Below are 27,342 nucleotides of genomic sequence, written 5' to 3'. Positions count from 1 at the left end.
ACTAGATCTGTTGTAGCTGTTAAAGAAGTGAATTCTATGGCAAGGATTGTTATGAAATGGATCAAAACTGAAATTGATCATAGTCCCGTACAAATCTAGACAGTTTTGGTCACTCACCACACCTCAAAAAGACATATATAGATTGTGGATGGTGTGAAGATGGCTTTGCAAAGGAATTAGTCAAATCCCTGAGTAATCCTTGACTGTCCAGGGCTCCTAGTCATGCTGGCTGTGTACAGGCTATGAGGCAACATGTGTCTGGTCTACTGGAAAACCATGGGAGAGGGAGATTGCACTCTTGTTCTGTACTGCAACTGCAGAGGGCCGGAAGCACTTGCTGCCAAATAAAGTTTGAAAACATTTCCTGTTCCATCCAAAAAGCCAGCTTTGAATTGTGAAATGGGAGCTGCCATGCCACAATGCCGAAATGCTTCCCCCCCCCCGAAATGTACTTAGGTGGGGGGCAAACACATGGTGCAAGTGGAACAGAGCACCCACTGGCTCCAACCTGAATTGATGAGTTGGAGGGTGCTTTGCGGCAAGAGACCAGTGAAGAGTACAGTAACTAGCACACTTCCTCCTCTGCATGATTTGAATGAGTCTGCTTAAATGCTACCTCACCCATCTTAACCAGGACCCTCCCTGATAAGGGATCATTATAAATAAGGAGGAACCAGGACCCTCCCTGATAAGGGATCATTATAAATAAGGAGGAAACATCTGACGATGTTTATGGAGAGAACTGCTCTAGAGGAAAGCAGGGTTTTTCCACCCGCTGGTAGCAACTGTGATCTGAAGCAGGACAACTCCTGTCACTTGGACACAGTCACACACCTCTTTCAAGGCCAAGATACCTGCTTGACTATGTATGCTGCTTTCCTTCTCTTGGCAGCCTGCCTGCCCTCTGGATGGATGGTGGAGCAGAAGGCCCTGGATGTCTATGTGAAGCAGTATGACCCTCACTATAGATACACCCTGATGAAGAAGGAGGATAAGTGGGGTGCCACTGTCTATACGCTCAACATGACCTCCCTGAAGTGGCTGAATGGTGAGAGTAGAATCAATCTCCTCACTGCTCTTTTCCTTTGAGGGGGTGCAGCGCTGGGAGGGAGGAAGGCTAGGCTGTTGAGGAGGCTGCTGGGTGGGTGTGATTCCCTCTGTGGGAAGCAAAGAAACACGAGGGGCAGTAAGCACTAGTCCTCTGGTCTGCCGTGGCTAGTTATGAAAGGGATCCAAACCACTGCTTCTTCCTACCTTCTGGGGGAAACTGAATCAATTACGGAGCAAAAAAAGCGAGGCCATGGGTCCAAACAGAAAATGCATAAACACTATTGTATGTTTCATCCTCCTTTTTACTCTCAAGAACTGAAAGGTTACCATAAATAGTTGGGGGAGACGCTGTTTCTTCATGTGCACTTGAGACAAAGGTGAGGAATGTTTATGACAGGGGAAGGGATGTAATTTTTGTGATGGCTATGTGAACATGCCTCTTTGCAGCTGTCTCTGTAGACAGAGTGATCCTTACATTAGTTTGCATAGATGAGAAAGGCTGGATCCCTAGAAACAGTGGGGGAAGTAACACAGTCAGTGTTACCCCAAGGGGGCATTTATGGGAGGATTCTTCCTCCACTCAGCAACATGGTGGACGCAGCCTTATCTTTCTCCCAATGGAAAACTTGAATGGCTGTGAAGGAGAGACTGAATACCCAGAACAACTAGCAGAGGTGGTGATGGGGCGGAATGCCATTTACCCACCAAGGAATCTAGGGGGTATCAAGGTCCTTGCTGTGAAGGTGACACCCCACCCCAACTGTTCCCCCATCAACAGGGCTGGGCGATATCAGGGTTTCAACAACACAATATATCACCAATATATGACAATGTCTGAAATAAGGCTGGAACGATGTAGAGGCAAACAGGGTAATATCCTGGCAACTGCTACTAGGGGTCCAAAACTGATAAATGATGATATTATCAATCACAACACAGTCATTTTCATCAGCAGGGAAGCCAAAATGCACCCAAAGAGAAGTTTTGGTTTGGGGCATGGCTACCAAATGGTGGTGTTCAGGACAATCCAAAGTACAGTGATGATTCATAGTGAATACACATAAACTGGGAAAATATTGAACAAAAAATATTTTTCTAAATGTGATGCGTATGAAAATTAACTCAATTATAGCATGCTTCAACCAAACCATTAAAGATTTCTGGATAATATATCAATGTTCTTATGCAGTTTTAGGGGCAAATTTAAAATTTAAGAAAATAGATGATTTAGTAAAAATTTTAATTAAACTTGAATGTGGTTAACAATTTAATCTATTTTCAATTAATTAAAGAGGAGTTTAAGCAATTTCCTACTGTCAAGTCACATCTGCTTCCCCTCTCAGAGGGCCAAGTGCAATGCTGCAATTCTATGAACTCAGTTCAACTACACTTCTACTTTCCTGGGAGTAAGCCCCATTGAATTCAGTTACCAAGAATCACCTTCCCCATCATTCTCACCTCACAACAACACCCAGTCTCCCATTTCAGTATATAAGGCAGCCACTGTTAAATCTCCCTCCTCCATTTCCCTCTATTGCAACACAGACAGCTCTCTCCCAAAAGCCCCCATCCCACCAATCTCTCCCTTTTTATCAAAGGGAGGAAGGGAAGGCAAGGAAGCGCAAAGATAGCATCCTTTAAATTAAACCAAAAAAAACCCCTTTTTTATATGAGAGAAGCTATTTAAGGTGAACCAACAACCCCTTACTTTACATGGGGGAAATGGCTCTTTCTCAACAAGAAGCCCAGAGCCAGCCTCAGATGGGCAGTAAGGGCACACCGGGAAGGGAAGACAAATGTGTCACATACATGCCAAAGGGGAAAGAGAGTAAAGAGGCTTAAACAAGAAATCTTTAATAAAAATGTATTAAAAACAAAACAAAAAACAGGGAAAGGTTTTTTTGTTTGTGGTTCTTTGAAGAAAACAACCCCAGGTTTTTTTCATGGGAGCAAGGAGTGGGGAAAGGGGTTCCCAGCAAGAGGCCTGGAGCCAGCTCAGACCAGCATTTCCGTACACCACACCTACCAGCCTGGCAGGATGGCTACTAACCTACTTAAGCAAGAAGCACCTTGTGGCATCTGATAAGTTTCTGCTGGCTTGCTGTTTTCGTCACCTACACTTGCGATTCACCGCACTGGCAGGAAGCAACAGAGCTCAGCCCGGGCTCGCTGCAGAATCAAAAGAAGCCCATGGTGAAGTGATTTTTGTTAGCTGCTCCACCTGCTCTTGTGAGTCGCTTGCTGCCACTGAAGAAGGCAGCAGAAGCACTAAGAAGGCTGTTGTTGTTTAGTCATTTAGTCTTGTCCGACTCTTCGTGACCCCACGGACCAGAGCACGCCAGGCACTCCTGTCTTCCACTGCCTCCTGCAGTTTGGTCAAACTCATGTTAGTAGCTTCGAGAACACTGTCCAACCATCTCGGCTCTGTCGTCCCCTTCTCCTTGTGCCCTCAATCTTTCCCAACATCAGGGCCTTTTCCAGGGAGTCTTCTCTTCTCATGAGGTGGCCAAAGTATTGGAGCCTCAGCTTCAGGATCTGTCACTAAGAAGGCTGGCTACATGGTTTCCCCAAAATTATGAAGTTTTCATAGCATGCACACACAACACATATCATGATTCATGATATGTTGCCAGGTAACATATTATGAAAACATTAACATGATGTGGACTTCAAAACCAGTTTGGAACGATATATTGAAATACTTCCCAGGCCTAATGCGGATACAGGCTCTTCTTTGAACCTAACTCAGCCAGTGGGACCACCATTTGTTTGCATTAACTTTCTGCTCAGGACAGGTGTGGGGGGTGCACCCCCCCCTTTTAAAGTGATCCTGCAGGGACAACTCACTTCCCAGATGACTTACGACCATGGATGGGTGGGAAATTAGATTCCGTTCGCACTTGGAGATCAACCTACCTAATTTGTAATTCCCAAAGCCATATGAAAACTGAATCGTAGCCATCCTTTGAAATTCACATTTCTCCAGAGTTTGCAATGCCATTATACAGCCAAGTAATATGAACAAAAATGAACATATTGTAGTCAAGATCACACACAATAATGCATTTCATTAGGAGACATTGTTTCACAAAAATGTGTAGATTAGGCAGAATTGCATACAAAAATTTCCATGTTAGGTCAAATGTACATTAAAATGCATGGGGATATATATGTTAGGATATAGTTCTGTTCCACCTTAAAAGGAACAGGCATGACTGTTGTGTGTCACATGCCTGTTTACTTCCAGCACAGGCTTGCTGGGAACTTCCGTTTGTATATTGTTTTTGCTATAAGGCTGTTTGCTGGACACGAAGGGAAGCAGACATGTTTTTCCTTTGTTTCTGAACTATGCTGAATAAACGCCTGTAAATAATGCTTACACATATCTCTGTCCGCCACTTCCATTTTGAGAAGATTTATTCAGTCTGCTGATAGAGCGTGCCAAGTCTCTAAAGGTATCTGAGGCTCATGTCACTGTTTGATGCTGTTCCAAGGGAGACCGGTGATCGTTCGGCTGCCGGCCGGTGGCTGGAGCCAGCTGGGGGCCTGCTTGATGCCCCCGTCTCCCCGGCAGTATCCCAACAAAACACACACACAAACTGCTGTGGAAATGTGAACAGCTGAACTGGACATTTTAAAAAATGACCACTCCCCGCTTAAAACGGGGGGCGCCCTTTGCGTGGACGCGTGCAGCCCCTAGATCTAGAGCGGCTCCAACAGCATAGGCTTGGTTTGCTTTCCCTCAGGTGGGATACCTGGAGGTCTCCGCCTACCTCAGTCAGTTGTCCAATCCCACCTGGGGGAAGCGTTGCCAAGGAGACCAGGCCAGGTAGGGGAGGGATTACCTGCCCACACAATAGAGGGAGGATCTTACTTGGGAATCCTCACTTGGCTCCAGAGCTTCTCCCACCCTACCCACCCTCAGTTAATGTCTTATTTGCAGGTTAACTTTTCTTCACAGGTATGCGGGCACTGCTACGTTAAGGTCGCTGTTAAAGGGCCGGAAAGGAATTTCCCTGCATTGGCAGGTTTCGCCTTTCCCGTAGCAAAACGTCACAACTTTGGCGGTATCAGGCCTTGGGCAGAATCCTTTAGTCCATCTTCCTCTTTGCGGCGGCGATACCAGGGTTCCCCGTTAAAGGGGTTTCTGAAGGGAGGCTTTGACCGTACGCCGAAAGGTCATCATTGCTCTCCCCTGCGGTGGCGGCGTAACGGGGGCAGCTATCTCTGCTTGAACATATGTTCTCCAGAGCCGGCCCATCCCCCCCACACACACTGGATAACCCTGATGCTCCCTAGGTCCCCGGCTGGGGACTGGGGAGGGAGAACGCCCAATGCCTGAGCCAAGGTCTACCCACATTTGAAATTTAATAAAGTTGTGGCCAATTTAATCCCATAGCACGTTGTCATGAGTCGTTATTCCACATGACGGGGAGGACCGCGCGGGATCTGGGGACTCCGCCTGTCCACGCAATGATACCAAAGCTGACAGATTCCTCCATCCCTGCTTAAAAGACTCTCCCACCTTTTTTGCTCATCATAGTGGCAAGTAGGATGGAATGATGCTATAACCAAGAGAAATGCCCATTTTTAATGCAGACAGGGGTAGTGAGTAGTGAATGAATTTGTAAAAAAATACCCGTACTACAATTCTTCACAAAGAAAATGGTTTTTGTGCGTGTGTGGCTTTCAACTTGGAGGGTGAGAGGTGGTGATTAGGAATGGATATGTCCATTTCACTTCTTTCAGCTTCTCTTTTCTCCAATCTTAAATTAAGTTTTCCACATTTCTGCAGCTATCTGTTATATTTTAAAAAAGAAATTCCTCATGAAAATTGTTCAGTATTGTAGTGCCAATTTCTCCCAAGCAATTTCACTCAATATAATACATCTTTGTATGTTATTTTCATTGATGCAATAATTGCTATGCACTCATTCCCCAAATATTTTTTTTTTTTTATAAATATTTTATTAGGTTTTTAATAAACAAATTTCCACTTTCAAATACATACTTCCATGAATCCAATGGACTCCCCCCATCTCCCGAGCACTGCATTCCCTGTGTAACCAAAACCTCAGCAATTTGTTAACTTGTTTTATACATAACAATATATCTTCCATTTTATCGTGTTATCTGATGTAAACATTTCAATACAATTGCATTAATTTTTAGTTTCCACACAATAAAAATATTTCATTACCTCACTTCTGTCTTATAGTGTCTTATTTATCAATTCAGAAATTTGCCGATACTGAAGCTATACCTTCCTAGTAAGAAGCATTTTTTAACATTCATACAACTTATAATGCTTTTTCAAATAGTCCTTAAAATTTTTCCAAACTTCCTCCGTTTCTTCTTCTCCCGAGTCTCGAATTCTGCCAGTCATTTCAGCCAACTCCATATAGTCCATCAGCTGCGTCTGCCATTCTTCCAATGTGGGTATATTTTGTGTCTTCCAGTGCTTTGCCAACAAAATCCTCGCTGCCGTAGTAGCGTACATAAAGAAAGTTCTATCTTTCTTGACCATCCTCTGGTCCACCATGCCCAGAAGGAAGGCCTCCGGTTTCTTAGGTAAGGTGAATCTCAGCACCTTTTTTAGTTCATTATGTATCATTTCCCAGAAGGCCTTCACTTTCGGGCAGGTCCACCAGAGGTGTAAAAATGTCCCTTCCTCTTCCTTACATTTCCAACATTTATTATCGGACAGGTGATATATCTTTGCAAGCTTGACTGGGGTCATGTACCACCGGTATATCATTTTCATAATGTTTTCCTTCAAGGCAGTACATGCCGTGAATTTCATTCCGGTGTTCCATAACCTTTCCCAGTCTTCAAACATAATGTTATGCCCCAAGTCCTGTGCCCACTTTATCATAGAGGATTTGACAATCTCATCCTGTGTGTTCCATTTAAGCAGCAAGTTATACATTCTCGAAATTAGCTTAGATTTTGGCTCAAGCAACTCTGTTTCTAGTTTCGATTTTTCCTCCTGAAAACCCACTTTTTTATCTGCTTTAAAAACTTCCTGGATTTGAGCATAATGCAACCAATCTCGCACCTTGTTTTTTAACTTTTCCATACTCTGTAACCTCCATTTATCTCCAATTTTTTCAATTATTTCCCAATATTTAGGCCAGTGGGCCTCCATATTGAGTCTTTTACGTGCTTTGGCCTCCATCGGTGAGAGCCACCTCGGAGTTTTACTCTCCAATAAGTCTTTATATTTTGACCAGACCATGAAAATTGCCCTTCTGACAATATGGTTTTTGAACAATTTATGAACTTTAACCTTGTCATACCACAAATATGCATGCCACCCAAAAGCATTATCAAATCCCTCCAGGTCAAGGACATCGGTGTTCTCCAATAGGATCCAATCCTTCAACCAGCAGAGGGCTGCAGCTTCGTAATATAACCTCAAGTCCGGCAGGGCAAACCCCCCTCTTTCTTTCGCATCTGTTAGTATTTTAAACTTTATTCGGGGCTTTTTGCCCTGCCAGACAAATTTAGATAAATCCCTCTGCCATTTTCCAAAACATTCCACCTTATCCACGATCTGGAGGGCACTCATTCCCCAAATAAATGCATTTTCTGCAAGCATTGGTTGATTGGATAATTGTACTGCAAGATTCGGATGCGTGCAAATTTCAAAGGATGGCTGTGTTTTGGTTCTCATAATGTTTCAGAAAGAATGAATTTCAAAGTTTTGCCTTTAAATGGCACCAGAATTGAATTTCTGCCCCCACCCCCTGGTGCTGACAGAAGTTAACAGCACCTGGAATGGGAAGATGTTGGCTTAATTCAGGGTTGGGGAACCTGTGGCCCAGCAGATGTTGCTGAATTCTCGTCAACCCTGACCGCTGGCTGGTTTGGGCTTCTGGGAGCTGGAGTTCAACAGCATCTGGAGAGCTACAAGTTCTCCATCACCACCCTAAGTGATTTGATCTGTGTCAAGGAGAGTCCAGTGTCCTTCCTTTCACTTCCTTGTGACAACTCTTTCTTACACTCTCTTTCTACTTTGTTAATTTTCTACTACTAGATAAATATTCATTATGCCTCCTGAGTGGAAAATGTATTTCAAAGGGAAAGTGGAGGCCTCATTCCCAGATCAATAGATTCTGTGTATCTCTTTTCAGAGTCTGAATTGACCAACCCAATTTGGTGGCATGAGCTGATCATTGCTGTGTCAAAGGAACAAAAACTGAAGGACTCATGTTTGCTGATGATTGGGAAAGGCAGAAATGATGCATCTAATACTTCCACAGATTTGAGTGTTGATGAGCTCATCAATCTAGCAAAATCCACTGGGTCGTAAGTAATTGGTGGGATCTCTGAGCAATGAATTTGGCACCAGCTCTGCTCTGTTAAGACTGTTAAGGGAATTAGCAGCCCTGCAAGAATGGAGAAGAGTGAGGTAGACATACTTGATAGAGGGAGGTCGTGTAGAAAATACTTTTCCTGGTGGGGAATGAGGGTTAGAATTAGGGCTGCACATCATTTTTGGACAACACTTGAGCTGAGGTGGAATGCCTCAGAATGATTTGGGGCTTATCTGAAGCAAAGCAGGATTTGTATGGGCATGGGCACCTCCTGAGGTGCTTTGCAGTGTCCTGTGAATCCAGATGTAAAACAACAAGTGTCTAGTAAAAGGCAAATGAAATGTCTAAGTCAAGAATGAGGAATCTATTTTGGCTTGGTGGGCCACATCTTTATTTCCCCCTACTCTGTGGCCAACTTGGACAGATGGGCAGAGTCAATCATCCCGAGATCATAGTGACATCAGGTGGCTGATAGCTGTGTGGTCTCACCCATGAGTGGGGGCGGGAGGATCTGCTTTGCCAGAGTGTTCCCTGGAAAAGTAGCACCCAGCAGTACTGAATCCTACCCTGACCATTTGATGCTCAGAGTGTTCAGTCCTGCTGACTGTAGGGGTCTGCTTCAGCAGCGCTTTCCCCATAAACTGGCAAAGTAGTACCCATCAGGAATTCACCTTGCCCTGCCCACCAGCTGATGTCACCCCCTGGCAGGCGAAGACTTATCCAAGAGCCAGATATTCTCCCCAAGCCATCGTCCAAGCTTACCATATAAGGAATAACATCAGCATGGGGAGTGGGTGGAGGGGAAGTTCACGTGCTTCAGAAAAGTTGCACATGTGGTAAAACTTTGCTTACTTATACAGTGGTGAAAGTTCCTAAATTATTGGTATAGGCCAGTGCTTTTTTTAAAAAAAAAAAGTTTAGGGGTGCTCTCATTTTCCTGCTCATATTGAAATACTGCCCCTCAATGAGGCCAAAATGTTTAGGGGTATGAATCCCCCTGCGTCCCCCCAGAAAAAAAGTACTGGGTATAGGAACTCAAGAGTGGCTGATGAGAGCTGTGTTGTCTGAGCTTGAGCAACCAGCTCAAACCTCTTCACATGCTGAGTTTCTGAGGTAGCCTTGAATACCTAGTTCCTCCCAAGGTGAAGTGAGCATAGCTAAGCCTGGCAGGTCGATTGCTCTATGGTATTAACCCCTTCATGCATTAATTAGACTTAAATATGTTAGTTATCCCACATGTACTAGAGGTGTTGTATATTCGCAACCTGTGAGTGTTATTGGAGGAGGAAATACCGTACTGAGTTCTCACTAATAAAGCAGGCAGAAACAAAAATGGTTTGAAAGCCAGGCTCTCTATGCACCAGAGTGACATATTAGTTCATCTTCCTCTCAGCCTCCCCAATAAGTAACAGGAAAGTTAATATTGCTTGAATTCTCTGTCTCTTCCTTGATTTTAGTAAATCTTATGATTGTTCCAAAGCTGCCCAGAGCTATTGACTCTGGTCTCTTTGGCCTCATTGCCTGTTGATCATAAATGACATTTACTCCTGTTGACCAATATTTTGTTTTGTCTCTGAAGCTGTGCAGCTCTTTTGGGGCAGATTCCAAACCAGCCAATCACCTACAAGGTAAGTGCTCTAGGATCTTTACTATGCTGAGAACTTCCCACAATCATTTTCAAACTTGTGTTGGAGTCAGGAGTCGGTTGGGTGGGTGGAACTGGGGAAACAGGTGTGGCTGTCACATTTTCTCACTGGAAACTTCCATTACAGATTCTCTTCCCCCAATTTCACTCTAATGAGGGAAGTGTTTACTTTCTCAGAGCAAAATCTAGCAGAAATCTGCAGATTGTCTGATAACCTTTCTTCATAAGCAAATTGCATTTCATAACCGTGAAGAATTAACCATCTCTTTCATAGAAGTGGTTCAAAATACTAGAATTAAAATGTGGGAGCCAAGTCATGTGGTGCGCATCTCCTTAGAGAAGGTGAAGGTGAGAGCAGCAGGAGCCTGTTCCCCAGATACTTACTGGAGCCATGGACTCCTACTGCATTCCCAGTGGGTTGTACATGGGGCAACTTCATCACTAGGAGTTGAAAAATCCTGGCCTGCCTTACTGTTCTTAAATGTTGTAGGGACGCGGGCGGCGCTGTGGTCTAAACCACTGAGCCTCTTGGACTTGCTTATCAGAAGGTCAGCGGTTCAAATCTGCATGGTGGGGTGAGCTCCCATTGCTCTGTCCCAGCTTCTGCCAACCTAGCAGTTCGAAAGCACGCCAATGCAAGTAGATAAATAGGGACCGCTGTGGCTGGAAGGTAAACAGCATTTCCATGTGCTCTGGTTTCCATCACAGTGTTCAGTTGCACCAGAAACAGTTTAGTCATGCTGGCCACATGACCTGGAAAACTGTCTGTGGATAAATGCCTGCTCCCTCAGCCTGAAAGTGAGATGAGCACTGCATACCTTTTCTTAAATGTTGTTTTTGGTGGCTCAACAATTCGCAATCATGGTTACTGTGGGCAGTTTAGCCCAAATGTGTGTGTAAATGAAAGACATGCAGGATTTTGTTGGTATTTGCAGAGGTGAGAGGGGAGAGGATTTCTGTTGGATAGGTTTGGCAATATATTTGGCATGCTGATCCCTGCTCCGTTAAACAGAACAACCCATCCATCAACTAACCTAAACAGATGTCTTGCCTTGCTGGAGTGATAGCTAATTCCCTTCCTATTCACCTGGTGAAAGCTGACCTGTCAGGCTGTTCTAGGGGTGGGATGCTTCAACCAAAAACACATTCATCTTTCTTTTATTTTGCTTCCAGACAATCCCTTTGCAAATGTGCAAGAACAGCTTTGAAAATGCTGCGGTTTATTGTACGTGGTGGAAATTCATGAATGACAAGAGTGAGCAACCTCACGGGCTAATTCAGTTTCCAATGGTCAAGGTAACTCTGGCTTTCTGCACATGCTGCTATCATTCTGGAAAAAATGTTCTTTGTTGTTTCCAGAAACCCCTTAAAGCTGGCAGAACTACTGTAAGTTTTGCAAACCACATACCCCTTATATACGTATACATATATACATACAAACACACACACACACACACACACACACACACACACACATCTATAAGCTTGCAAATCACAGAACCTAGAAGCAGGTGAGGTGGTGGCCTCAGGCGACAGATCTGGGTGCAAAGAGTACACCACTTGCTGCCACCTCCAACGTGGATGCCCCCTGCAGTAGTAGTAGTATGTGTGTGCCCATGCCTGTGGAGAGGTATGCCTGTGGCAAAGGTAGAAGTTGCATATAGGGGACATGACATGTAGGCAGGGGCATGGCAGCAAAGGAATGGGTCCATGGAAGAGGAGTCTGGGGCAGGGGCCTGGTGGCATTTGAATGTATCTCCTTGAGGTTTTCACCTACTTTTTGGAGCAGGTAAATTAGTTGTTTTCTGTTCCTGGTACACAGTCTGTATGGACAAATATTGTTTCCCATTAAGATATTCTGGAACAAGAACAAAATACTGTATAAGATGAGATGAATTTTAACACATTCCTATATATGTTTGCACAGAAGTAAGATACATTGAGTTCAATGGACTCAATATCTAGGATTGCAGCCTTAGAAAGGAAATTTGAAACTATCACAATGGTTTCAATTTATGAAGATAGATTATGTTATTAAAGATATTAGGAAGATGAATTATTACTAATTAGGAAGGTTATTTGCAATTTGGAAACAGGGATGACAAAGATATGGTTCAAAAGCTGTTCAAGAATGTACCATATATTAATAAAATAAAAAAGAACATGGAAAGCATAACATTTTAAGACTTCCTGGCAACTATTAGTTAAGCAGAATGGAAATCTTTCTCTTTTTGTATTAATTTGGCAGAGAATTATTAAAAGGTGTTATATTGTTAGCATCTGACACTTAAGAAAATGAATGAAATATATAATACATATTAATGCTGGAAATAATGATGATGATAATTACTATGCCTAGGTGACAACACTAGCCCACTAATATATTTTCTCATTCTTTTTTGATAATAATTTTTATTAGTTTTCAATTACAATCCAATAATAGCCTCATTATAAGGATACCAATTTATAATACAATTATTAATACCAATTGTTCAAATACCAAATTATATACAGTGGTACCTTGGTTGTCAAACGGCTTGACTCCCGAACAAATCGGCTCCTGAACACCACAAACCCGGAAGTGAGTGTTCCAATTTGCAAACATTTTTCAGAAGCCAAATGTCCGACGCGGCTTTCGCAGCTTCCAATTGAGTGCAGGAAGCTCTTGCGGTCAATCGGAAGCTACGCCTTGGGTTTCAAACAGTTCCAGGAGTCGAACAGACTCCCAGAACGGATTAAGTTTGACAACCAAGGTACCACTGTAATTTAGATAAGGTGGCTCCCCACGTGCTAGAACTGATGGCTTAGTTATTTGCTTTATTTTTGTGTTCCAAAATCTCATTAATTTCAAGTACATTCCGTTCATAATAATAATCCCTTATACAACAACTACAATACTAATAACTTCTATTTGTGTTGACACATTAAATGACTTATAAAACTACAAGTGTTGAACTATATCCTTGTTCTTCCTGTGTGTGGCAATTATTCTGCCCATGGTGTTTCTTCCCGTCCTTGTCTCTCTTCCCCCTCCCCCCCGGTTGTTGCTGTTATCCATCATGTCATATTCCATTGTTGTTTCAGAAATTTTCCCATTGCTCCGTCCCATGCGTTGTTGTTTTGTGACCTTGACAAGAGCTGAACAAATCACTCTGTTCCAATAAAAAACCTGTTTTCACAATCTTCCCTCTCAGCCTGGGAAGAAGAGTGGTCTGTCGAACTGCAGATGACTCAAACCTTATCAGTTCCTTGGCAAGTTCACAAATGCCTTTCATCTTTCTGTCCAACTGAAGATAAATGAGCAATTATAATTCCACTTAAATCAAATTCTGAGTCCTCTTAGCGTTATTCAGTTCACTCCATAAATAATAAAGGATGGGGAAGAGTCAGCTCTAAGTTTCCATTCTAAACCTTTTGCAAAATAGAGCTTCCCTTCCTTTTTCCTTTTTTTTTTACACACACAGTTCTGTTTAATGTTATATTCCATATCTATAATCCAATTTATTCCATCCTCGCTTGTACAAATATAATTTGGACTAAACATTCAGAGGAGGGTTGCCAAATCATATATGTAGAGAAGAAAACTTTAAATAAATAAACCATAGGTTTCCCCCACTGTCTTTTGCACCAAATGAAGTTTTATCTCAAATTCAAACCTTTTAAAGTCCTTGCAGTTGTTTATGTTTTGCAATTTGCGATATCATCTTTTCTAGTATGCTCCTGTACTTTAGTCCAATTAAACTCTAATTAATGGGAGAACCTCTGCTTCTTAATGATGGCATTGGAGGATTTTCGGCAGGTGAAGTGCTTTTGCACTCAGTGCCTCCCTGCCTCCCACAATCCATGCCAGAGCGAGAGCAAGGTACCGAGACAAACTGCGATAATTACCCTCAATCATCCTGGTTTTTCCTTTGCCAATGATCTCCTGCTGTCATGGGAGCTGCCTCCATTAAGGCAGAGAGGAACCAGAAGCTAATATATTTTCTCATTCAGGGGAAGAAGATGGCAAAATAGTAATCAGTTGCTGACATGCCTGTCAGCAAAGATAAATATGCGGTGATGAAAAGCAACCAAGGTACAAATCTTGGTTGCCAAATCTCCTGTTTGAGATAAGGGTATTCAGGAATCAACTCTGGAGACTAAAATCCTCTTCTGTTATGTGCAGGCGGCTGTGCGAGGCATGGACACAATAATAGATTTCCTGCTGAAAGAATCTGGTGGAACAGTGAAGATCACAAAGTTCACATTGACTGGTATTTCCAAGGTAGATATGAACTGCAGGTCTGTGCTGTATTGGATTTTCGATACACCAGAATTAACCCTATGCATGCTCATCCCCATTTCACCTGTATATGCCATGTTTGGGCTCTCCAGTGGGAACTGAATACCTCTGCATCTTTATGCTTTATCTCTTTGTTTTAGCGTGGCTGGGCCACCTGGCTGACAGCAGCTGTGGACAAGAGAGTTGTGTCATTTATTCCAATTGTTTATGATCTTTTGAATTTCGTTAAGGTGAGTAGATGTTCAAAGGATGGTGCACAAACTGTGTATACTTAGTCTTGAGTCTTCTTCATAGTTCCTTCATAGTACTCTGGACAAATAAGAATATGTTGGCCATTTGCAGGCAGGCCACAAATGTGAGAGCCAGTGAAACATCTGAGGAAGGGCACTCCACAGCTTCAGCACCACTACTGCAAAGACCCTGTCCTGTGTCCTAATCAGCCATGCTTTTGAAGGCAAGGGACAGTGAGGAATCCCTCCAATGATTGTAAGGGAGGAGAGGCAAATTTGTGGAGGGAAAATGGTCCTTCAAATATCCTGGCCCCAAATATTGGTTCATTAACTGTTGGCTTCTAGGTTTGGGGAGGAACAAAGCTTTGCAAGCATATTTCTTTTCCCACAATCCTGGCAATTATGGAGGGTGAACTGGATGATTTCATGAAGTAGTGCCCCAGACATTACATGTAACATTTGGTTCCTCTTAACTGGCATTCTTAACGGAACTAAATGTAAAGATACAGTAGGTTAAAATAAATTATTAAGATAAAAATTAGGTTAGAAGGATTTGCTGAAACAACAATTTAAACTAGAATACAAAAATGGGAGGTGCGAGGAGGTTCAAGGAAATAAGTAAAGGAAGAAAGTTATGTAAAGGTTTGATTTGTTTCTTTTTTCTTTTTTCTTCTTTTTTAAATGATTGTATGTTTTCTATGTTTTTTTTAAAATTTCTGTTTTTCCCTTTTTTATTGTAACCTTTAAAATTTTGAATAAATATTATTTTTAAAAAAACATAATGGAACACACACACCGAAGGGAGGGGCTGATTCCGGAGCAAAACACACAAGCCCCACCCACCAGATACCAAGCACTCTACTATTCAAATTAGGCCCCAGTGTTTTTCTTACAAACACAATACAAGTAAATAGCAACAGCAACAAACAAACAAACAAACAAACAAAAACCAACAACCCATGAGAGCCATGTTGACCCTAACTTATTGGCATGTCCTGTTTTGTGTCCATCAGCTTAGCCAGAAGTGTACCTAGGGGCTGGCGAAACTGACTACTGCCCAAGGGGTGGGGTGCTAAAATCACCTGTTGGATGCTGGAGTCCTCCCATGACTCTTGGAGTACTCCCCACCACTCAGCACTCCAACACCTGCTATGCCCGCAGAAGGAATCCACCAGGATCTCCAGGAGAAAAAGGCTGCTGCTGCTATTGCTATAGGAGAGAGCAGGAAGGGGTCCTTGGAGTGGCTTCCAGGCACAGAGCAGTGCAGCTGCCCTGTCAGCCCTTAAGATGCAAATTCCTCCTGTCCAGGCAAGCTCACCTGCTTCTAAAAAATTGGGGGCACCAATACAGCTCCAAGGGACCCTAGGTATGCCTCTGAGCTTAGCCCTGCTAAAGAGCTGAATAAATATTATGGTTTTAGCATTTGACTCTCCTCCATACTGTAGGACTTCAGGTTCTTAATATATGAAAGTGTCATATATTACCCTCCATCATTTCTCAGTGAAGTGATGGACATGAGCTGCATGCAAGCTGCTGGCCAGCCCTGTGGAGCCTCCTTTTATTGACACAAATATGCAAACCCAGGCAGATACATTTTGGGCTTTACACATCTTCCAGTCCCGAGATCGTGGGGTGGTACAAAGCTATTTTGGCACCTGTTTCCACCGCTTCATTTTCCCCTTGCAGTGTATGATGAAGGAGACAAAAGGTCTCAAAGACAAAGGTTACAGACAGGGCACTGCAGACTACTGAGACCGCAAAGGGTTAGACAGTGGGCGCGATGTTCAGACAGCTGTGGCTTTATCAGTGAGGGGGGCTCTGTGCCCCACACCCCAAGGTCACGCGTGCAGGCAGACTGAGGCTGCCTGCGGGTGGGGAGCGTTCTCCCTCTGGACCCCGCGATCATCCCTACATCTTAGAAAATAGGGACATTCTACTAATGTAGAATGGAATGTTCTTATTTGATGTGCACTTAGAATTCTTTTCTTCTACTCTGCCACAGAACAGGCATCATCAATACCGAGCATACTGTGGCTGGGGAAGGTCATTGAAAGTCTTCTATCAGCTGAACCTAACTCGGCAGTTGGACTCTCCACGGTTTAAGGAATTAACTTCATATGTTGATCCATTTCGTGAGTAATTCTTACCACCTCAGATTTCTCTGACAAATGAAATGGTAGCAGAATAGCAGAACAAAGGGTTGAATTGATGGGAAAGGGCAGCCCTGGGGAATTGTGGAGGCACTTAAAAATTGCTCAAAAACATTTTTTTGTGATTTTGCCAAAAAAGCTCAACGACTTTTGTGCCGGATTTTCACTTTTTGAAATATGGCAACCCTAAATTAAACCTAAGATAAAATATGGCATGTGGCTACTTTGTGGAAAGCTTTAAGAGAATCCCCCAAGACCATGATCCTTCAAATCAAAAGGGCAGAGAAGTTATATTGGGATCTAGTACTAGATATTTGGGTTACAGGAAGTAAGTTGTTTAAATTACGATTTGTTTTAACAATAGCAACAGCAAACATATGAGGGTTTTCCTTCTAAAAATCAGGCTGCTGAGATGAAGAAAGCTCAAAAGAACCTTCAGAATCTTCAGCTGGCCCCGAATGCAGCACTGGGGGGGGGGGGGTCTTGATAGGAACTTGCCTGTGGGATCTCGGGTCATCTCTTTTTTCATTAGACCACACTGGCTTCCAATATCTTTCCAGGAATAATTCAGTGCAGTAGCATCACCTCTAAAACCCTGGCTGGTTTGGGCCAAGATTATCAAAAAGGGCCATCTCCTCCCATATGAGTAAGCTCATTTCTTATGATCCACAGGGGTAGCTTTTATAAGCAACCCACCATGGAGAGAGGTACTGTTTGTTGGGAATGGGGACTGTGGAACCTCCTGCCACAAGACGTTAACTGGGTCCCCTCTGATCTGGCTGTTAGTTGGCTGGCTTTTGTTCCATGTTGTGTTGGATACTTTTATCCATGGTGCTTGTTCCAATTCCATGTCTCGATTTCTGTCAGAAATGTATGAAAGTACCCAAGGAGTCCTTTTTTAAAGTAACAAAGCAGACCCTCTATTTTCCAGGGATGTCCCTGATTTAGAGAAGCCGTCAGGGTTTCTGATTTGATCCCAGAATGTCCCACTTTTCCTTAGGATGTACTTGTTTTCATTGGAGAAATGTTGGAGGGTATGGAGTTATCCAACCCCTGAGCCTGCATAGGGAAGTTTTTAAAATATTTAATGTTTTAGTATGTTTTTATATTTTTTGGAAGCTGCTCAGAGTGGCTGAGGCAACCCAGTAAGATGTGTGGGGTATAAATAGTAAAATTATCATTATGGAATGGAACGTCCCTATTTTCATAGGAGAAATGTTGGAGGGTATGATCTGGTTTCTAAGCAAGCCGAATTGATAATAAACATGTCGTTATAGTCTAGGTTCTCAGAACTAGCCCAGCCTTAGGCCGAGATGCCAGAGGACAGCAACAGCAGACCCCCTCACAGCTGTTTCTTTGGAGTCTGCCAGTATTCTAATACCATTACAGTGGTACCTCGGGTTACAGACGCTTCAGGTTACAGACTCCGCTAACCCAGAAATAGTACCTCAGGTTAAGAACTTTGCTTCAGGATGAGAACAGAAATCATGCAGTAGCAGTGTGGCGGCAGCAGGAGGTCTCATTAGCTAAAGTGGTGCTTCAGGTTAAGAACAGTTTCAGGTTAAGAACGGACCTCCAGAACAAATTAAGTTCTTAACCCGAGGTACCACTGTATATTAACCTAAGCTGTGACTGCATTTGGAATACTGTGTAGAGTTTGGTCCGTCACACCTCCGAAAGGTTATCGTAGAGCAGGAAAAGGTTCAGAAAAGAACAGCCAAAATTATCAAGGAGGTGGAGTGATTCCCCTTTGAGGAAAGATTGCAGCATTTGGGCCTTCTTAGTTTAGAGAAAAGGCAAGTAACTGAAGACACAGTGACTTACTGGAAGCTGAAGGAAGGGAGAGTGCTGGTATGCTCAGGTCCTGCTTGCAAGTTTCCCAAAGATATGTGGCTGGCCACTTTGAGAACAGAGTGCAGGTCTAGGTGGACCACTGGTCTGCTCTGAGAGGATCTCCTTGTGTACCTGTGATGCCGCATGGCCAGTTCTACCAATCCAATTAGCTTCTTCACCAGGAAAAATAAGGGTGTGCCATCCTGTCCTCTGTCTTGTGCAAAAATTATTTTGGGCCAGGCCTACCTGTTGAAGATGAAAGTGGGATAGAAATTATCCTAATACAGTAAATAAATAATGCATCCTGAGGCATCTCATATTGGTTTCTTGATGACCTAGAGAACCTACTATCAAACTTTTTTCAAAGACCCAAACAGCATATATGCTATAGAAAGACTCCCTTTCAACATTGCATCACCAACATTTGCTATCTAGACTTTGATCCATGGTGCTAGTTTGCCACAATAAGGCTGATTTACATATTTTTCAATTATATTTTTGTTCCCACCTGTCCAATGAATGTCTCTTGTTTTCCATTGCTCCTGTCCAATCTTATCAGCCTTTGATGATGGAAATAAGTAGTAGCAACTTGAGAACTGCATGTGTTGACCAATACAGTAACATTTAATTTTTCAATCCTCAGAATATAATGAGCGATATCAAAATAAGCCCAAGTGCCTAATCTGTGGAACAGGAGATGGAATAAACCCGCCTGATGACTCTCACTATTTCTTTGATCAACTGGCAGGAGAGAAATATATCCGGTGAGTTCATGCTGCAAAAAATTATCCTTTTCGAGGCAATGAAATCATCCCTCTGGTTAAAGACAGTGACTGGATGGCTTGAGACCCAAATGAGAGACAATACTTTAATTTGAACTGAGAATGAACAGGTCCCTTAGTGCTGAGTGAACCCCCTGTGTAGTCTGAATGATAGTACCAATGAACAAGACTGCTGGTCTCTGCTGCACAATTCACATAAGCTTTGAATGATGATGCAATGTTTTTTCCTTGTATATTTCTATATGTGTGTGCATTCTTTCTAAGGAGGAAAAACTGTGGAAAGTCAAATTTCTGTGGTTAGAAGAAACATGTCGTTGCTATATCTTTCTCTATTACAAGGAAGCTATTTTTGCAAAAAAATCTCTCTTGTTGCCTGCAGGTTCCTCCCAAACACCACACACTTTGTGGCATCACGCCCTGGGGATAAAGCATCTATCTTGGAGACGTGTAGAGCCATTTATCTCAGCACCATGCAGAATTTGAACATGCCTCAAATTTCTTGGGAAAGGGTGGAGGTGAGGAAAACTGATGTTGCCGATGTTGTCAAGAAGCATGTTTTCTAAATCACCCCAAGTAATGGGTGCATGTTGCCTCTAACAGATCGAGTCTCATACTAAGGAGATGGAGTCGAACTCAAGATTCCTAAAAAGTTATCACAAATATTGAAAACAGGAAGGTTGTTATGATGATATGCAAACCGGCCTTGGTTAACATTGTCTTTTACCAGTAAATAGGGTTGCCAATTTGTTTGGGCAAAATGCAGGACAGGGCAGTTGTGGGGTGGTTTAAAAAAAAAAAAAAACTGGAGCTGAATTGACTTCAAAGCAATCCATTACAATCTGCTGCAGCCTAACAGGATGGCCCCTCTGGAATTTGTCAAATGCATGCGCACGCACACACAAACATGAATTTGTAAATTTGTCTGTGCTTGGCTACTCAGAGCTTAAATGACATTTCACACACGCTTTTAAACACATACATTTGGAGAGGATCCCTAATTTGGGGGAGAGGGAGAGAGGGAGAGAGAGGGAGAGAGAGGGAGAGAGAGGGAGAGAGAGAGAAGACCTGAAATACAGGACAAATACATGAAGTAACATTTTACATTGAAATATGGGACAATCCTATATTATACAGGACAGATGGCACCCTACCAGTAAATGATGGCAACAATAGCTTGCATAACTCAGTTGATTGGTTGTGGGTTCAAGCCTCTCATTGGGCAAAAGAGTCCTGCATTGCAGAAGGTTGGACTACATTACCCTTATGACCTAATTCTACAATTCTTTGATTATAGCATTTGGTCCTTCTCTGAGGGCACCCTTGGTTAGCCTCGAGTGTTCTAGTAAACATCAAAATATTGCCACATTTCTCATTGGCCTCCTAAGATCTTGGGTGTTCTCTGTATTTACTGTATCAGAATATAGGATTCAGTTCCTTTTTCAATCACAGAGAAAGCGTCCTGAAGTGATCCAGAACAGGCTCAGAAAGTTGGTTGTGTACTCTTGAGTCCTATAGAAAAGCAAATGACTGCTAGACCAGTTTACTTCAGTAGTATAAATATACTATTGGTTGTGGCTTTCATTTTCCTTCAGAAAGACTGAGAGGTGTGTAGATCTTCTAGTATTTATCCTTACAACAGCCTTGTGGGATACATTGGGGTGGCCAAAGTGAGAACGGTGATAGGATTGCCTTTTCTTCTTCTTTGGTGCTTTCATGTGATGTTTTTGAGTAATTTTTTTTCTCAGTTTGCAAGCACTTCATGTGCAGCTGCAGCTACTCCTGACACTGATGTTGCATTTTTAGTTGTATGCTGGAGGGAGACAATTTTTCTGTGATATTCTCTCTCTTTCTAGACAAATTCCAAAGGCATTATCCATCTCTGTACAGATCAGGAACCTTCAGCAACTAAATGTTTCTTTGCTAACACTCTGGACTCTAAAAGGTAGGATTATTTCAGCAAAATTTTATATAATTCATTAGTATATAGAATAACATACAAAGTCAACATACAAAAAAGCCCTTGAGGTCTTCTCTTTCTTAAAGCTTACTAAATTTTCCTGAAAGGAAGCAAGCAAGCCACTGGGCTTCTATCAGTCAGCAGTGAGCAGCTCTGCAAACTTTTAGGTCTCATCTGCACTGTACATTTAAAACAGTATCATACCAATTCAAACAGTACAGTAATGGCTCCACACACACGGGGATTGTAGTTTGCTAAGGGTGCTGGGAGTCACAATTCCCAGAGTTCCTTGGAAAAGAGATCAATTGTTAAACCACTTTGAAAATTCTAGCTCTGGGAGGGCAATGGGGGTCTCTTAACAAACAGTGCTTCCCAGGTTTCTTGCAGGCATTAGTGTCTAAAGTGGCATGATACTGCTTTAAATGTACAGTGCAGATAGATCCCTGTACTCTTCATTTACCCCCCAGAAATCCTTTGCAGAGTCTTATTTAAGGGAGCACGAGCGGTTCACCCACACTGGGTACTGCAACAATCACATAGAACAGAAGCTGTAAGGCAAGGGGAACCCAAGTTTTGGCATTGCACAGGATGCCACTGAAATTTGAAAGTTCAAAGTCTGCCAATGTCTTTTGTATGTGTTAAAACCTACTATCAAAGATTCAAAAGGGACCACTGAGTAGGTTATTAAGGATGCTCTTGAACATTTTGGATCAGGTTGACAGCATTAGAGATCCATCATAATGGGTGGGTAATCTTGTAAACATTATCTTAAATTTCCATAAATATGAGTACTTGTGTTGCGATGAGAATTAAGACATATTGTATTGTTGATGGTACTTTTCTTCAAAAAGCAGCTCATCCTGTACCTCCTCTTTCCCTTCTCATTCTTAGACGAGACTTCAGGCGATTTCAGGGTCATTGTGTATCTTGGTTTCCATGCAAGGTTGAGAAAGTGGTAAGAGGATTTTAGATTTAGAATTTCTTTAGAGTTTCTTCACAAAGCTGAGGATGTCAGGGGGTTCCAAAGAAACAGACAGACACAAAAGCAGTTCTTGGGAAACAGATGCCTCCCCGTAAAGTTGGGAAGAGACATTGAATTTGCTCGATGTTTGCAGATTTCCACAATGTGATACTTTGCACAGCACATTCATTTAGGATTTCTGTGTGGTGTGTCACAGACACCTGTTGGTTTCCATTTGTGATGTGAAGAGTGATAAGAACAAACAAGGAAAGCCCACTGCTGGCATGTCTACTTTGGATGACCAGATCCCTAATGTGCCACAGCAAGCATGTGGACAGAAGGCCCATCCTGTAAAGTCCCTGAGCTCCTTCAGGAGGAAGGGTGGAACATAAATTGAAGAAGGAAGCCATCAAATCAATAAATGGAATGGGATTCCTTCACTGTCTGAGTTGCCTGGAATATTGTCTTTCCCATGGGGGAGTCCATAGGATGGTTTTATTTCAAAGCCCAGCAGAGCCTATTTCCATCTAGCATTGCCCAGGCATGTGTGAGCAGAAGAATGTTGTATTTATGCTGCAGTCATAAAAACATCTATGCAAGAGAAAAAGGCCTGCTAACAAAGTGGGGCTGATGAGTATACATGTATAATAGGGATGGGGAATCTCTTTCAGGACAGAGGACCACATTCCCTTCTGCACAATCAAGGTGAATTCTACCATTGTGCAGTAGCCTAGTTTCTTCACACTCACACATCCTTCTCTATCCTCCATCCATCCAAGCAAGCAAGCAAGCAAACAGCATCAGAGTTCAAAGACACGTTCCAGCCAGACCAAATCATTCCAGGAGGGAGGAAAGCACAGCTGGTGAGGGATGTGGTTGGGAGAGTGTGGGGCTTGTTGAGAATCCCAAAGGCAGGGTAGACAGACTGGACGGCCACATTTCCCCCTGGGCCCAAGGTGCCCCTCGGGCACAGGATTGTGCGGATAGTGACTTTCTGTAATGCTGGTGTGAGAACCTGATCTTTGTAACAAAATGGGATAGGTTTACATCCATTGGAAATAAGTGGTGTGGTTTAGGGTCACCTGGAAAGAAGTGGGATGTCATCCTCTCCCATCCTGCCCCACTTTGAGCCATAGTTGTTCCTAGTGCTTTTTTTCTGGGGGGATGCATACCCCCAAACATTTTGTGAATCTAAGTTTGGCCTCATTGAGGGGCAGTATTTCAATATGAGTAGAAAAATGAGAGTACCCCTAAACATTTTTTTTAGAAAAAAGCACTGGTTGTTCCCCTCTTCCCTATTAAACCTCACCTCACTCTTCCCCACATTCATGCTAATGAACATTTGAGACTTCGTGAAGCTCAGTATTATACAAAACACCATGATAGGTCTCAGTGCCTTCTTCTGTTTTATCTCTTTGCAGAAAACGGGTGTCTATAAGGCAGAAATGACAAAGCCAGATATAGGATGGAGAGCCTTCTTTATTGAGGTAACACACACATCCCTATACACATGCATAAGGATTCACCGAGCATCAGGACTGATGGGGATTCACCCTGATCAGTCTTCCTGGAAACAGCATGTTCTTTCAGGAGTGTCATATAATGATATGAGTATTGGGACATTAAACAGTAAAGCAGGCCAGACATTGTTGGTCTACCTTTCTCAGGTCACAAAATGGCTCATAAGCATCCACCCCATTCCAGTACTATGTCCTCATTGCCACCCAGAAATAAAAACCAGTGTTTGTGGGATTTTCATGAAGTGTGCTTGGGACAGGTTATGGCTTAGATCAGGGGTTGGCAAATTTTTTTTAGCTGCGGGCCGGTCCACTGTCACTCAGACCTTGTGGCGGGCCAGAGAAGCAGCACCGGGGGGGGGGGGCTGGAAAAAGAGGCGAGGGGGCAAGTAGTCCTCCTCCCCAGCCCGCAGCCCCAGCCACTGCGCTTACCTTCCCAGGGGCTGCCACCGCCGCTGCCACTGTTACTGCTTCTCGTGAGTAGGCAGAGGAAGCTTGTCCGCTCCATTCTCTGGCTCACAGGAGCACCAGGGCGGCAGTGGCGGCGGCAGTGGAGGGAAGATGAGCGGCAGGAAAGGGCTGGCTCTGGAGAGGGGCTGCTTAAAGTGGTGCTCAGCCAGCTCAGCCCAGCCCCATTCCTTCTCTAGGCAGGGTGGGGAGAAGCCAGGAGGAGGGAGGGAGGAGGCGCCACCGTGGTGTGTGTGAGGGAGAGGGCAGGGGAATGGAATGGTGCAGGGGGGAAATGGCGCAGCCCAAATTAACAGAATCCCCATGCCAATCCACGGACAATCCGCAGGCCGGATCCTGAAGGCAATTGGGCCAGATCCGGCCCTCGGACCTTAGTTTGCCGACCCCTGGCTTAGATGAAGTGCTCCTAAAGTGGAGTGATTAACAGGAAGAGCTATGAGCTGGGTACAGTGGTACCTTGGGTTACATACACTTCAGGTTACATACGCTTCAGGCTGAAGACTCCGCTAACCCAGAAATATTACCTTCAGGATGAGAACAGAAATCGTGCTCCAGCGGCGCGGCAGCAGCAGGAGGCCCCATTAGCTAAAGTGGTGCTTCAGGTTAAGAGCAGTTTCAGGTTAAGAACGGACCTCCGGAGCGAATTAAGTACTTACCCGAGGTACCACTGTATTGCCATTCCAAATCCCAGCCCTGGTATTAACTCAGGATGGTGTAATTATGGAATGGTGCTTCTTCCTTCACTGCCCCTCTGCACACATTTCTTATAACATGGCGAAAATGATACTGACCTACATCACATGGTTGGGCAAATATTAGTAACCACTTATATTACTTCACTTCTTGTGTGCCTCTCCAGATGTGCTTGTTATTGAGCATTCATGAGATGTACTCGCAATGGTATTGGGTCAGTTATAGGCAATCTCACTTTCAATACTGTTTGCACCTAGGAAAGTTTTGAGGTGGAACATATGGCTTCGTTTCCAGTTGGTTCATGTCCTGTAACATCCTACTGAAACGTCTAAAGTTTTATGTCACAAATGTCCCGGTTTAGGTTTTGCCCTGTTTTTGTTGCACATAGTACATGAGTGCTCCTCCAGATGGCAATAATGCCACTGGGGAAACATTGCAGAACAACTAATGTGTGGCCAGTCTGGTGGAAAACCATCAATAACACACTTCTGTTGCATTCATGACATGTTGTAAAATACACTCACCAAAAAAAACAGTCTTTTTTGTTTGTTTCTACTTTTGATCTTAAATTTAATAATAATGACTACCATAAATAATATAAATATCCATCTTGGAGGGGCCCTATGCCTTCCAGGAATCATGAAGCAACTTCTAACTGCTCTACATGAAAGCTGCGGTGTTGTGGTCTAAACCACTGAGCCTCTTGAGCATGCCGCTCAGAAGGTCAGCAGTTCGAATCCCCACAATGGAGTGAGTTCCCATTGCTCTGTCCCAGCCCCTGCCAACCTAGTACATTAACTGAAACCAAGTGATCCAAAGCTGCTTTTGCACAGTCATTAAGTATTTTGCCATAAGGCACTACTCTTAAAATATGCAGTAAGACGTAACAATTATATTTTAGAAATTTCTGTGCAATATGCTCCCAATGCAGCCTGTTTTCCACTCTTTGTAAGGTAATGTACTGAGCAGAAGTGCAATGTTGTTTGTAGGTAACTTTCCTGGAATCTGAGGGAAAAAAGTACATTTTCACCTCAGAGGTTCACATCATCCCAGACACTTTTCCATGTGCAGACTGCAAGGGTGAGGAATGCTATGGGGAGCTGGTGTGACATCCATCACAGACGTTCTGGTTCCTGCTGCTGAAATAATCCATGAGGGAAGACACGTGGCACTGAGGAAACCATGCAGAGGAACAGATGGGCAGAGAAATAACCAAGCCTAGAGAATGTACAGCTCTCACTATCACTAAAATGTGGGGAATTTGGACTCATGGGTCGGTGACAGAAAGGTGGGAAACGGGTAGCAAGAAAATTATTGGGCATGGCTGGGAGGGCCCGGCTATATAGAATTATGAACAAGTAACACAACAAAAGAAAGTGTGCCTTTGTAATTCCTGGATCTCTGCATAAGAAGAAATAAAAGTGTTATCTTCACTGAAATTCTGTGCCAGTTCATGACCATACCTACATACATCTATTGCAGCAGAACAGTGCATGGTGGGGGAGGGAAGATGGTTCCCTCAGGCAAGCAGCAATCCTTGCACTGATGGGACAATTACCTTTGCATGGTGCTGAAGTCCACCTCAGTCTCCTTATTTCACATCAGGGGCTTATCATTCCTCTGTTCAGTAGATTCTTGTTTTAGAACACTCTGCAGAAATATAGGGTTGTCTCCAACTAAGCGCTCCTCAAGGTAGGCATAGCAAAAAAAAGTGGGCCTAAGTTAACCACGTCCATTAATTTCAATGGTTCAGCTTTGAGTATTACACTGGTGTGGAGAAATGTTATATGTGTGTCTGTTTGTGTTTTGATGGAAAAAATATGTGTTCTCAAAGTTCAGGGCCTTATACTGTTACCACGTTGCAAGCCTCTTTAGCTGTAGCTGTTTGTGTGTGTGAGAGAAAGAGAGACTATTGCTTCAAAAATGTATTAGCTGGGCTTGGCTCAGTTAAATTAATTTTGATTGGTCTGGGTGACAGCAGTCTGCCAGAGATTCTCGGCAGTTGGGAGTTACCTGTCAGAGAGAGACAGCTGAGGAGATGAAGGGGAAATTAGTTGCCAAGGAAAGGTGTGAGGAAACGACTAGAGAAAAACTGAGGCCTGAATATAAATTCCCAGTGTGTTATTAGTAGTTGCCTTGTGAGACTCAGGAGAAGGGAGCCAGTGGCTGAGTTAGTCAGAGAGGCTGCCCTGTATAAAGGTCAGTGCCAGCCTGTCCATGAGGCATGGTGAGTCAGCTGCCTCGAGGGGCAGGATCCAGACAGAGGTGGCAGATCTAGCCTCCATGGAGATCACCAGGGTGGCAACAGCTGTGGAAGTGGTGGCAGTGGTAGGTGGCTGCCATGGCGTACTCCTTGGAGACCAGATCTGCTGCCACCTCCTCCTTGTCTGCAGTGTGTAGGTGCAACAGCAGTATGTTGACCAGCCCAGAGCATCACCAATGGCAGGACACTTGT

The 27,342-nt window shown here is 43.4% G+C and overlaps 1 protein-coding gene across 1 annotated transcript; it reads left to right on the top strand.

The window, feature by feature from the left end:
- Positions 1–719: 719 nt before the first annotated feature.
- Positions 720–26,326, top strand: LOC309363419 (autocrine proliferation repressor protein A-like). Its single transcript, XM_081899742.1, has 13 exons — positions 720–1,048; positions 8,187–8,361; positions 9,949–9,997; positions 11,188–11,310; positions 14,180–14,278; positions 14,437–14,526; positions 16,529–16,658; positions 19,153–19,273; positions 19,671–19,806; positions 21,145–21,233; positions 22,140–22,203; positions 23,631–23,696; positions 25,877–26,326. Exons 1-13 carry the CDS (start codon positions 727–729, stop codon positions 25,994–25,996), a joined length of 1,584 nt encoding a protein of 527 aa, XP_081755868.1. The 5' UTR covers positions 720–726; the 3' UTR covers positions 25,997–26,326.
- The last annotated feature ends 1,016 nt before the right edge of the window (positions 26,327–27,342 follow it).

Source organism: Podarcis melisellensis (genome assembly GCF_964234715.1).
Source record: "Podarcis melisellensis genome assembly, chromosome: 2".
NCBI lineage: Eukaryota > Metazoa > Chordata > Lepidosauria > Squamata > Lacertidae > Podarcis > Podarcis melisellensis.
The sequence above is the reverse complement of the archived record's forward strand: the minus strand, read 5'-3'. Positions and strand labels throughout refer to the sequence as shown.